At 61.8% G+C, this 12,839-nt stretch overlaps 1 protein-coding gene across 10 annotated transcripts in view; it reads left to right on the top strand.

Annotated features, from left to right (window-relative positions):
* HUWE1 (HECT, UBA and WWE domain containing E3 ubiquitin protein ligase 1) overlaps window positions 1-12,839 on the top strand; it is a 44,019-nt gene that overhangs the window by 26,610 nt on the left and 4,570 nt on the right. For 7 of the 10 annotated variants that reach the window (XM_069774226.1, XM_069774234.1, XM_069774230.1 and 4 more), the window contains 21 exons: window positions 109-280; window positions 923-1,151; window positions 1,709-1,887; window positions 3,002-3,091; window positions 3,326-3,474; window positions 3,577-3,646; window positions 4,326-4,541; window positions 4,668-4,884; window positions 5,052-5,185; window positions 5,434-5,645; window positions 6,128-6,416; window positions 7,305-7,407; window positions 7,498-8,059; window positions 8,364-9,003; window positions 9,346-9,464; window positions 9,557-9,713; window positions 9,836-9,968; window positions 10,625-10,827; window positions 10,949-11,076; window positions 12,119-12,215; window positions 12,305-12,454. In XM_069774226.1, coding sequence (XP_069630327.1) covers window positions 109-280; window positions 923-1,151; window positions 1,709-1,887; window positions 3,002-3,091; window positions 3,326-3,474; window positions 3,577-3,646; window positions 4,326-4,541; window positions 4,668-4,884; window positions 5,052-5,185; window positions 5,434-5,645; window positions 6,128-6,416; window positions 7,305-7,407; window positions 7,498-8,059; window positions 8,364-9,003; window positions 9,346-9,464; window positions 9,557-9,713; window positions 9,836-9,968; window positions 10,625-10,827; window positions 10,949-11,076; window positions 12,119-12,215; window positions 12,305-12,454 — 4,249 coding nt within the window. The remainder of the gene's footprint in view (window positions 1-108; window positions 281-922; window positions 1,152-1,708; window positions 1,888-3,001; window positions 3,092-3,325; window positions 3,475-3,576; window positions 3,647-4,325; window positions 4,542-4,667; window positions 4,885-5,051; window positions 5,186-5,433; window positions 5,646-6,127; window positions 6,417-7,304; window positions 7,408-7,497; window positions 8,060-8,363; window positions 9,004-9,345; window positions 9,465-9,556; window positions 9,714-9,835; window positions 9,969-10,624; window positions 10,828-10,948; window positions 11,077-12,118; window positions 12,216-12,304; window positions 12,455-12,839) is intronic. The other 3 variants (XM_069774235.1, XM_069774232.1, XM_069774231.1) reach the window with 3 other exon arrangements.

A 12,839-nucleotide genomic window follows, 5' to 3' on the forward strand; every position in this document is an offset into this window, starting at 1 on the left:
TACCCCTGTTTTGAGGTCAGGGTGCCCCCCTTTCAGCTTAGGGTGCTCTCATATTGGGTCAGGGGGTGCCCACTGACACCCTCCCCCCCCCGGGGTTGTTTCCCTCAGGATGATGAGGAAGGGGAGGAAGGGGAGGAAGAGGAGGATGACGATGATGGCTCTGAGATGGAGCTGGATGAAGATTACCCCGACATGAACGCCTCCCCCCTCGTCCGCTTCGAGCGCTTCGACCGCGACGATGACCTCATCATCGAGTTCGACAACATGTTCTCCAGCCCCAGTATGGAATTGGGGAGGGGGGCGCAAAAAAGGGGGGACATGGCGATTTGGGGGGGCTGTGGGGTTCCCCCCTTCGCCCCATGGGGTGGTGGGAAGGTGGGTGAGCCGTGGGTTGTCGTCTCCCTGTGGGTTGGGGGAGGTAAAGTGGGGTACACCCCTTGACACCCCATTTTGTCACCTCCACTGGTGGTTAAAGGGTTCACGCCCCCAGCACCCCAATTCTGTCTCCCCGTGACTTTGGGGGGGGTCAGAAAGGGGTTCACCCCCTTGACACCCCACTTTGTCACCTCCCTGGGGTTTCGGGGGGGGTGATTAGGAAGGGGCTCACCCCCCCCAGCACCCCAGTTTTTCATCTGCTTTGGCCTTGCAGTATCTGGGGGGGCAGGTCAGGAAAGAGTTTACACCTTACACCCCAATTCTTTCTGTCCCCATGACCTCGGGGGGGGTAAGAAGGGGTTCACCCCCCTGACACTGCAATTTTTCATCTCCCTACTGCTTGGGAAGGGGGGTAAGAAGGGGTTCACCCCCCCTGACACTGCAATTCCTCACCTCTCCACGCCTCACACTATTACAGTGATATCAAAAAGGTTCTTCTTGTCTCTCCCTGACACCGCATTTCTCCCCCTGCCCCATTTTTTTTCAGCCGATATCCCCCCATCCCCTGGGAACATCCCAGCCAGTCACCCCCTCCTGGTCCGTCATGCCGACCACGGTTCCCTGGGATTGGGAACCGGAGCCGCCACCACCCGCCTGGCTCAGGGTTTGGGGCGCAGCCAACGTACCCTCCGGCAACTCACCGCCAACGCAGGTCACACCATCCACGTCCACTATCCCGGTGCTCGCCAGCCCAATCCCCCCCTCATCCTTCAGAGGTGAGTAACGACCCCCCCCGGGGACCCCCCAGACCCCAGTGCTCCATCATCCCTCCAGTGTGCCTCATCGTCCCCTAATTCATCCCTCAATGTTCTCTCTGGTCCCTTGAGGCCCCCCTGAGACACTTGTGTCATCCCCCCTCCTCCCTGGGGTCCCCCCACAATGTCTCCCTCCTCCCTGGGGTTGCCCCAAAGTGTCCCCCTCCTTCCTGGGGTCCCCCCCGATGTCCCCCCCCAATCCTCATGCCCCCCTCGTCCTTGGGTTTCCCTTCCTCAACGTCCTCCCTCCTCCCTGGTCTCCATGTCACCCCAGTGTCCCCCTTCCTCCTTGGTGTCCCCTTTCAATGTCCCCCCTCTCAGTGTCACCCTCCTCCCTGGTGTCCCTCCCTCCTCCCCGGTGTCTCCCTCTTCCCCCGTGTCCCCTCCTCGGTGTCCCCCTCCTTCTTGCTGTCCCTCCTCCTTCCTGGTTCCCGTGTCCCCTTCCTCCCTGGGGTGTCCGTCCATGTGTGTGTGTCCCCCAAACTGACGATGTGTTGTCCCCCGCCCTGTCCCCGCAGGCTGCTGGGTCCCTCGGCGGCGGCCGACATCTTACAGCTGAGCAGCAGCCTGCCCTTGCAGAGCCGGGGCCGGGCCCGGCTGCTGGTGGGGAACGAGGACGTTCACATCATCGCCCGCTCCGACGACGAGCTCCTCGACGACTTCTTCCACGAGCAGGGCAGCGCCGGCAGCCAGGCAGGCGAGTGGGGGGGCGGGGCCTGCCAGGGGGGCGGGGTGGTACACCAACCCAACCCAACCCAACTTGACCCAACCCAACCCAACCCAAGTGGCTGTAGGGATGGAAGGGAGAGAATGGGGCTGGAGAGAGGGGGAGGAGCCTGGAGTAAGGGGGTGGGGACTGAGAGGGGGCAGTGCCTGAGAGGGGAGCAGGGTGGCACACCCAACCCAACCCAACTCAACCCAACCCCAACCCAACTCAACTCAACCCAACTCAACTCAACCCAACTCAACTCAACCCAACTCAACTCAACCCAACCCAACTCAACCCAACCCAACTCAACCCAAATGACTGCAGGGGTGGAGAGAGGGGGAGGAGCCTGGAGTAAGGGGGTGGGGACTGAGAGGGGGCAGTGCCTGAGAGGGGAGCAGGGTGGCACACCCAACCCAACCCAACTCAACCCAACCCCAACCCAACTCAACCCAACCCAACCCAACTCAACCCAACCCAACTCAACCCAACCCAACTCAACCCAACCCAACTCAACCCAAATGACTGCAGGGGTGGAGAGAGGGGGAGGAGCCTGGAGTAAGGGGGTGGGGACTGAGAGGGGGCAGTGCCTGAGAGGGGAGCAGGGTGGCACACCCAACCCAACTCAACCCAACCCAACTCAACCCAAATGACTGCAGGGGTGGAGAGAGGGGGAGGAGCCTGGAGGAAGGGGGTGGGGCCTAGATGGGGTGGGTGGGGGCTGGGGGCAGGGACTGCAAGGGAGCAGGGACAGTCCCCCCCAGTGTCTGTAGGAATGGAGGGGAGAAGGTAGACCTGAAAAGGGGGTGGGGTCTGGATGAAGGGGGAGGGGCCTGAGAGGGGACGGAGCCTGCAGTGGGGCAGGGACACACACATTCCCCAGTGGCTTTTGGGGAGGGGAGGAGCCTGGAGGGTGCAGGGGGAGGGGCCTGACTGGCAGAGGTGGGGCTTGGCTGATAGACCCAGGCCCTTAAGTGGGGAAAGGGGGGGCTGAGACCAATTGGGCTGGGCGTGGCCTAGCCCAGGAGACAAAAGCTTTTCCCCCCCTCTCCCCGAATGCCTGGGTTCACTCTGTGCTCCCCCCTTGCTCCCCTCCCCCCAACAGGGACCCTCTCAAGCATCCCCACCGCCCTGACGCGCTGGACGGAGGAGTGCAAGGTGCTGGATGCTGAGAGCATGCACGACTGCGTCTCAGGTGAGCCACCGTGTCCCCAACACCCCCCTCCATGTCCCCAACACCCCCACACACACTGTCACCCCAGTTTCCCCCCCCAAGTCCCCCATCACCACTTCCCCCTACCCCCAGTATCATCATCCACCCGTCCAATGACCCCTCCAGCGCCGTCACCCAGTGCTCTCAACCTCCCAGCACCCCCCCCCAATTTGTGTGGGCCCCCCCCAATTTGTGTGCCCCCCCCCCCCCCCCCAGTGGTGAAAGTTCCTATACTGGCGCGACTGGAAGCCCTGCGTGACGAGGAGCTGGACGAACGGCGGGAGAAACGCCGGCGGCAGGCGGCCGAGGAAGAAGCCAAAGGCACCGAACGCGGTCCCGAAGACAAGGATGGGTCTGATGCCCAGGTGAGGGGCACCCCAAACATCCTCCTCACACACCCACCCCCCCAAAAAAATAAAACCGGGGGGGGGGGAGTCCCGTCACCCCCCCCCCCCCCCCGGCCTCAGTCACCTTCCCCTCTCCAACAGGATGCGGCATCCAAGGCCGCCACCGCCTCCACCGACGTCACCCCCCCAGGTAATCCCCCTCCTCCCCCCACCTTCCTTAATTTCAGGGCCCCCCTCAAACTCTAACGTACCCAGATGTCCCCCCCCTTACCCCCCAGAATCCTCTCACACCCCTTCCCCCCCCCTTGACCTGGCACCCCGCGGGTTGAGGTAGTAGATTGTATAGTTGGAGGGTCACACCCCCGTCTCGGAGATAACTATACAGTCTACTGTCTTCCTCGCGGGGCGCGCGGCCGCCGCCGGACGCCTGGGTCCCCTATGGCATGGGGGGGGGCTGTTTAATTGGGGGGGGTTCTATAGCATCGCCTCTCCCCTAGTATAGCCAGTGTCCAGTCAAAGTTTGATAAATGGGGGTGGGTTTAGGGGAGCGGGGTGTCCCTTGCTTGTTGTTTAGGGGGTTGGGGGGGGAGGGTTTGGGGGGGTGGGGGGGTTTTAGGGGGTTTGGGCGGGGTATGGGAGGTTGAGGTAGTTGGTTGGGGGGGCAGGCAAGATGGGAGCCCCTAAGCGAGCTATTTCCCCCCCTCCTCAGGACCCCTCTGCTTGTTTTGGGGTGCAGCAGATGCCTGGGTTCCCCCAAAGTGGGGGAGGGAGGTTTTGGGGGTGGGGGGGGCACTCCCAGATTCCTGGGTGTCCCCCCCCCTTCCCTGATGCTGATCCCCGCGTGTGTGTGTGTCCCCACCGCCTCCCAGAACACAGCGGGACAACAGGAGAGACCCCCCCTCCCGGTCCCCACCGGACTTTGGTGATGCTGGAACCGACGCCGACCCCCCCAGATCCCCCACCGGGAGCCCCCCAAATTCCCGCTCGCCCCCCGCAACCCCCTGAACATGAAGAGGGGGGGCCCGGACGACCCCCCCAAGACGCTGAAGCCACCCAAATGGAACTGTCACCCGCGCCCACCATCAGTAAGTCCTTATTTTTGGGGGGGATCCTTCTAATTTTAGGGGGTCTTCTCAGTTTGGGGGAGGTTTCTCAGTTGGGGGGGGTCTCGCTAAATTTGAGGGGGTCTTATTAACGTCTCTTCCCCTCAGCGTCTCTGTCCCCGGAGCGAGCGGAAGACTCGGACGCGTTGACGGCAGTGAGCAGCCAACTGGAAGGTTCCCCCATGGACACCTCGAGTTTGGCTTCTTGTACCTTGGAAGAATCGGGGGGGGCTCCCCCTCCCCCAACAGCCCCCCAAAATCCTCCCGGGACCCCCCAGGGACCCCCCCCTGCTCCCCCCGATGCCACTCAGCCCCCTGACGATAGGTAAGAGTCCTCCCTTATCCCAAGACTGCCCCCCTTACCCCAAGACCCCTGCTGTCTTTTTCCCTTCCCCTCCAAAGGGGATCACGGGTTTGGGGGTACGCCCCCCCACCTCCTCCCGCCCCACTGCTGACATCATACCTCTCTTCTCTGATGTCATCCCTCCCAAGCTCTCCCCCCGCCTCGTCCTCGGAAAGTTCGTCCACCCGGGATTCGGCCGTTGCCATTTCGGGAGCCGACTCGCGAGGGATTTTGGAGGAACCCCTGCCCTCCACCAGCAGCGAGGAAGAGGATCCCCTCGCCGGTCAGTGTCACCTTTGTCACCCCTCCTTGTCACCCCCCTCCTGGTGAGCCCCCTACCACCACCCCCACCCCCCCAACCTCGATGTAGCTCATGTCACCTGGGGGGGTCCCAGTGTCCGATGTCGTGTTGTGTCCCCCCCCCAGGGCTCAGCCCTGTCCCCAGGGGTTTCCCCTCGTCCCCGGGGGTGTCCCCACATCCCCACGGGGGGTCCCCAATGTGTGTGTCATCCCCCCTCTCCTTTTCCCTAGGGATCAGCCTGCCGGAGGGGGTGGACCCCTCGTTCCTGGCGGCGCTGCCGGACGACATCCGGCGGGAAGTGCTGCAGAACCAGCTGGGGATCCGCCCCCCCGCCCGGGCTCCGCCCACTCCCAGCCCCGCCCCCCCGGTGGTGGCCAATCCCGGCTTGACCGAGGTCAGCCCCGAGTTCCTGGCTGCCTTGCCTCCGGCCATTCAGGAGGAGGTGGGTGGGGCCTGGGGGGTGGGGTTAGGGAGGGTGTGGCCTGTGAGGCAGTGGGGTTAAATGGGTGTGGGTTGCATTGGGGTGGGGCTTAGGAAAGGGGTGGGGTTAAAGGGGAGTGGTCTGTACTGGGGGTGGAGCCTAAACAGGTGGAGTTAAAGGGGTGAGGCATGCACTGGGGGTGGAGCTTAAGTAGGGGTGGGGTTATGGGGTGTGGCAAGTGTTGGGGTGTGGCTTATGCAGGGGTGGGGTTAAAGGGGTGGGGCTTAATTAGGGGTGGGGCTTGCACAGGGGCATGGCCACATCTCCCAGGGGGAGGAGCCCGGCTGGGATGGGTGTGCTTATGGCAGGGGCGGGGCCTGATGCTCATCAAGGGCTGTGCGGCGGCTTTTAACCCCATCGTGCCCGAACTCTGGGGGAGGCGTGGCCTCCACGGGAGGGGCGTGGCCCCCGGAAAGGGCATGTCTAACGGCGGGGCGGGGCAGGTGCTGGCGCAGCAGCGAGCGGAGCAGCAGCGTCGGGAGCTGGCGCAGGCAACAAGTTCGGATGCCCCCATGGACCCGGTGACCTTTATCCAAACGCTGCCCTCGGAACTGCGGCGTTCTGTGCTGGAGGACATGGAGGACAGCGTCCTGGCCGTCATGCCTCCCGACATCGCCGCCGAGGCCCAGGCTCTCCGACGGGAACAGGAGGCCCGGCAACGGCAACTCATGCACGAGAGGCTTTTCGGCCACTCCAGCACCTCCGCGCTCTCCGCCATTCTCCGCAGCCCTGGTGAGGCGGCCCCCCTGTCCCCCCACCCCGTATTCCTGCCCCCAACCTAGCACACGTGTCTTTTCTCCTCTTCTCCATTCTTTCCTGGCACTCCCCCCATCCTCTCCCAGCACCTCCAGTGCTCTCCTGACACCCCTTAGGTTTTCCCTGCACCTCCAATGCTCTCTTGACACCCCACATCCTTTTCTCACACCCTCAATGCTTTTCTAGCAACATTTATCTTCCTCTAGCACCCCTAATTCTTTCCTGGCACCCCTAATTCTCTCCTGGCACCTCTAATGCTTTTTTGATATTTTTTTATCCTCTTCCAGTCCCCCTAATTCTCTTCTAGCACCCCTAATTCTCTCCTGGCAACCCCAGATTTTCTCCTGGCACCTTTAATGCTTTTCTGATATTCTCTTGATCTTTCATAGTACCGCCAATCCTCTCCTGATTCTCCACATCCTTTTCCAGCCCCCTTAATTCTTTTCTGGCACCCGTAATTCTCAGCTGGCACCCCCAAATCCTCTTGCAGCACCTTTAATGCTTTTCTGATATCCTTTCAATCTCTCCTGGCACCCCTAATTTTCTCCTGGCACCTCTAATGCTTTTCTGATATCCTCTCAATCTCTCCTAGCACCCCTAATTCTCTCCTGACACCTCCAATCCTCTCCCAGCACCCCCTTATCCTCTTTGGACACCCCAAATTCTCCCCCAACACCCTTGTCACCTCCTCCTACCCCACCCTCATCTCACAAATCCCCCCCACTTCCCCTCATGCATCCCTCTTTTCTCACCGTATTCCCCTCCCCAACCCCGCCAACCCCTCCTATGGCCCCCCCAACCCTCTACACCCCCGCCACGTACGTCATGCCCCCCGAAAAACCCCCGATGTCGGTGTCTCCACAGCTTTCACCAGCCGGCTGAGTGGGAACCGTGGGGTGCAGTACACCCGCCTGGCCGTCCAGCGTGGTGGCACTTTCCACATGGGGGGCAGCAGCAGCCACAGCAGGTACTTTTTTGGGGGGGGGTTCAAAAAAGGGAAGTCCTCTGCTTTTCTAATTTTTTAGGAGTGTAACTTAATTTATAACGCACCCCCCAGACCTTCGGGGAGCAGCGTGGACAGCCTTTTACGTCTCCGCGGTCGTTTATTGTTGGATCACGAAGCTCTTTCCTGCCTCTTGGTGCTGCTTTTTGTCGACGAACCCAAACTCAACACCAGCCGCCTCCATCGCGTTCTCCGAAACCTTTGCTACCACGCTCCCACCCGAGGTTGGGTGGTCCGCAGCCTCCTCTCCATCCTCCAACGAAGCAGCGAGAGCGAGCTTTGCCTCGAAGCCCCTCGCGGACCCCCGATAGCTGAAGAAAGACCTCGAAGAGCGAGCGGAAGAACCGGTAGCGCGACCGGTACAACCGTCGAACCTCGGGGTTTAGATTTATTACATCGTGTAGAAGCTCGAAGTTCCGGACAACTTTCTTGGCTTTCCGTTTCTATGGATGCGGCTTTGGGTTGTCGTACCAACATTTTCCAGATTCAACGAGTTCCGGGACGGAAACATACAGAAAAACACGCCGCTGCCGCCGGTTCCGCCGTTCACATCCATCCCCAGGCCGCCCCTGTCGTCTGTCGGCACGTCCTCGATACCCTCATCCAGCTGGCCAAGGTGGGGATAAGGGGGGGCTTGGGGGGGGCTCCTTGATGGAGTTGGGGGTGATTGAGGGGGGCACTGGGGGAATTTGGGGGGCACTGGAGCGTGTTATGGAGTAACAGGGAGTTCCGTAATGGAGCTGGGGGTGATTTGGGAGGGCACTGGAGGAATCTGGGGGCACTGAGGCACCTCGTGGGGTGTCTGGGGGGACTCCCCCAAAGCTGCCAACACCAAACCACATCTTGGGGGGGGGGGGCTCCCCAGTTGGGAGGTAGTAGCACCCCACTAACCCCCCCCCAATATTCCTCCCCCCACCCAGGTCTTCCCCAGCCACTTCACCCAACAACGAGGCCGCGACCCGACGAATGAAGCAGAACGAGACCGCGGCCCCCCAAAATCGGGGGGCAGCCCTTGTCCTCCCCAGCCCCCTCCTCAAACCCCTCCAGCTCCCCCTCCCCCACCCCCTCCTCCTCCTCCTCCTCCTCCTCCTCCCCCTCCCCCAACCGGGAATCTTCCTCCCTCCCTCCCCCCCACCTCAGGCACTCTCTCGACCGATTTTTGGGACCTTTTAGTAAAATTGGATAATATGAACGTCAGCCGGAAAGGGAAAAGTTCGGCTAAAACGGGAACGGGAAGCGGAGGACCGGAACCGGAAACATCGGGATTGGGTTTAGAAGCATCACCTTTGGGTCAATTGATGAATATGTTATCCCATGGCGTTATCCGTCGGAGCGCGCTCCTGACGGAAAAGCTGCTCCGGCTTCTTTCTCTCATATCCATCGCTTTACCCGAAGGAGGGAAAGGGGGTGAAGGGGGGACACCTCAGAATGTCACTCCCACCGCCACCGGCAGTGGTGGCAGCAGCGGTGGTGGTCCGGCGAGTCCGGCGACGCAAAGCGGGAACGTCGGGAATGCGACGGTGGCGGGAGGCGGCAGCGGCGGCGGCGGAGTGGCTGGTGGTGAGTGTTTTGGGGATATGGGATACAGGGATGGGGACGGGGATACAGGGATGGGAAGTGGGGATGGCGACAGGGATGGGGACACAGGGATGGGGACAAGGATGGGCATGGGGACAGGAACAGGGATGGGGATAAGGACATGGGGACGGGACATGGGGATGGGGACAGGGATGGGAAACGGGGACAGGGAGAGGGACACAGGTGGAGACAAGGACGAAGGACGGGGCTGGGGACAGGGACGAGGACAGAGCTGGCGTCGGGTGGTTGAGGGCAAATAAAGGGGGGCGGTGGCATTTCCCCGTCCCCCGCCACCATCCCCACACATCCCCCGTTGTCCCCAAGCCAAGAGCGCCAAGTCCCCGGGGCCGAAGGGACCCGAGGGGGGGGGCGGCGGTGGCAGTGCCGACCCCCGGATGGCGGCGACGGGCTTGACTGAGAGCCAGCTCCAACTCTCCGTTGAGGTAAGCTGGGTCAGGGATCCCCCAAATTATTTGGGCGGGGGGGGTCGTTGCCATCCCCCAAGCGTCCCTAACCCTCCAGCAATGTCCTCTAGGTGCTGACGTCACACTCATGCTCGGAAGAAGGGTTGGAGGACGCGGCCAACGTCCTCCTGCAGCTTTCGCGGGGGGACGCCGCCACCCGCGACACCGTCCTGCGCCTTTTGCTCAGCGGCGCCCGGCAGTTGGGGGCCACCCTCTGTCGACAGATTGGTGAGGGACCTGGCGGGGGTGAGGGACCTGGGGGGGGTGAGGGGGGACAACACGGGTGCTCGCTGAGGTCATTGCCGGCTCCTGATGATGTCACGGGTCTTTTGGGTTTTTTTCCGGTGTAGGGACCTTGCTGGCGGAATTACGGGAATACAACTTGGAACAGCAACGACGGGCGCAGAGCGAGGCTCCTTCTCCCGAGGGGCTCCCCGAGGAGCAGCCCCCCAGCGCCAAGCTCAAGGGGAAGATGCAGAGTCGGTGAGCTCCTGTCTGCCGTTAACTCTGGTCCCTACTGACTGCCCTTGCACTTTTTGTTAACTCTGGTCCCTGCTGCTAACTCTGTTTGCTGCTGTTAACTCTCGCTCCTACTGATAACTCTTGCTTTTGCCGTTAACTTTTGCTGTTATTGATAACTCTTGCACTTGGCATTAACCCTTGCCCCTGCTGACACAACCCTTGCCCCTGCTGTTAACAACTCTTGCCCCTACCGTTACCTCTTGTTCCTCCTGATAACAACTCTCGCCCCTACCGTTACCTTTTGTTCCTGCTATTAACCCTCGTCCCTACTGATAACTCTCACCCCGCCATTAATTCTCACCGCTACTGACACAACTCTCACCCCCACTGTTAACCCTTGTCCCTGCTGATAACTCCTGCTCCTGCTGTTAACCCTTGCCCCTACTGGTAACAACCGTTGTTACTACCAATAACACATCTCCTTCCTGCCACTGTTAACCCTTGCCCCTACCAATAACACTTCTCGTTCCTGCTGTTAACCCATGCCCCTACCAATAACACCTCTTGTTCCTGCTGTTAATCCTTGCTCCTACCAATAACACCTCTTGTTCCTGCCGTTAACCCTTGCCCCTACCGATAACGTTAACCCCGAGCCCTCCCCCCACCTTCCCCCGCAGGTTTGACACGGCGGAGAGCGTGGTGATCGTGGCCTCACAGAAGCGGGCGCTGGGCGGGCGGGAGCTGCAGCTCCCCTCCATGTCAGTCCTCACCTCCAAGACCTCGACGCAGCGCTTCTTCCTCCGCGTCCTGCAGGTCATCATCCAGCTCCGTGATGACACCCGCCGCGCGCACAAGAAAGCTAAACAGGCTGGCCGCCTGGGTAAGGGCCGGGAGGGGGTCCTGTTCAACACCCCCCCTCAAAAATTGTGTCCATGTGTCCCCCCCTAACGCCCTCTGTCCCCCCCTTTGTCCCCCCTGTGTCCCCCCGTCCCCTCCATCAGGTGCCGGGGGCCTCGGGGCGGCTGGCAGCATCCAGGCAGCCGTCCGGCAGCTGGAGGCCGAGGCCGACGCCATCATACAAATGGTACGTGAGGGCCAGAGGGCCCGGAGGCGGCAGCAGGCAGACACGGTTAGCACGGCCGCCCTTCCTCCCCACCCTCCTCTCTCCTCCTCTCTCCTCCTCTCTCCTCCTCTCTCCTCCTCTCTCCTCCTCTCTCCTCCTCTCTCCTCCTCTCTCCTCCTCTCATTCCCCCCCTCCATGGCCTTCTTCCCTCTGTGTCCTGCTCCTCCTCACCCTCCTCCTCCTCCTCCTCCTCACCCTCCTCCTCCTCACTGTCCTCGTCCTTCTCCATCTTGTCCTCCCTCCTCCTCTGGTGCTGTTTCCTCTCTTCCTTCTCTCTTCTCATCTCATTCTCCCCATGGCCTTCCTCCCTCTGTATCCTGCTCCTCTTCATCCTCATCCTCTTCATTGTCATCCTTCTCTGCATCGTCTTTGTCCTCATCCTTGTCTTCCAACTCATCTTCGTCCTCATTCTCCTCCTGCACTATCTTTTCTCTTCCTCTTCTCTCCTCATCCCGTTACCCCCATGGCTTTCCTCTGTCTTTGTCCTCCTCTCTCTTCATCCTCCTCCCTCTTCATCCTCTCTCCTCGTCCTGTTCCCCCTACAGCCTTCCTCCCTCTGCCTCCCGCTCCTCCTCATTGTTTTCATCCTCCTTTTCACCACCATCCTCCTCCTCTTCAGCTTTGTCCTTCTTCTCCTCTAACTCATCCTCTCTCCTCATCCTCCCCTTCCCCCTACAGCCTTCCTCCCTCCTCACCTTCCTTTTCTTCATCCTCATCCTCTCTCCCCCTCCATTCCCTTCCGGCGCCGCCTCCTCTCTTCCTCACCGCTCCTCATCCTCACCGCCTTCACCCCCTGCTCCTCCCTCCTTCCTCCTTCCTCCTCTTTATCCCATCCCGCACCTGCTGCTTTTCCTCTTCCTCCTCCTCCTCCTCCTCCCACTGCTCCCAGTCCTCCCCCCTCCCCCCCCAAAAGCTGCCGGAGCGCCGGGGTGCCCCCCCCGCAGCTCCTGGGGGGGCGAAGGGGGGGGTAAGAGGGGGGGCTGGGGTCCCTCGGCGGGGGGGGTCCCGGCCCCCTAAACCCGTCCCCTGTCCCCCGTCCCCCCCCCAGTCGGAGGCCGGGCAGGCGGACGGCGCTCCCCGTCGCGACGAGTCGCCCATGGACGTGGACCAGCCCTCGCCCGCCCCGCAGGACGCCCCCTCCGTGGGTGAGAAAACACCTCCCAGTTCAAACCAGTTTATACTGGTCAGGGTTGGGAGGCGAGGGTGGTCCTGACCACGTTCCCCACCGCCGCAGGCTCAGAGGGTTCGCAGGGAGGGGAGCGGGACGAACGCCCCCCCGAGCTGCCCCTGCTGAGCGAGCAGCTTTGCTTGGACGAGCTCTGGGACATGCTGGGAGAGTGCCTGAAGGAGCTGGAGGAGTCCCACGACCAGCACGCCGTCCTCGGTGGGTACCCCTGGGATTTTGGGGGGGTCTCCAAGACTGCTAATGTGTCCCCAGGACCTCCTGGGAGGTCCCCAAGACGTCCAGAGGGTCCCCAAGACCCCCAAGGTGTCCCTTACACCCAGCATCTCTTCCCAAACGGGGCAACATCCCTGCAGCCTTGGGGTGGCCCCTGTGTTTTTGGGGTCCCTCTGAAACCCCATATACCCCCCCCAATTAGTGTTGCAGACCCCCTCTCATTTTAGGGGGTCCCCAAGATCTCCAGGGGGTCCCCAAGATGTCCCCCCACCCATCACAGGGGCTCAGCCCTCTCCAACATCCCATCTCGAGTGGGGCGACATCCCTGCAGCCTCGGGGTGCCCCCCACATCTTCGGGGTCCCCCCCCAG

This window comes from Haliaeetus albicilla, chromosome 29 (assembly GCF_947461875.1).
Source record: "Haliaeetus albicilla chromosome 29, bHalAlb1.1, whole genome shotgun sequence".
Classification (NCBI taxonomy): Eukaryota; Metazoa; Chordata; class Aves; order Accipitriformes; family Accipitridae; genus Haliaeetus; species Haliaeetus albicilla.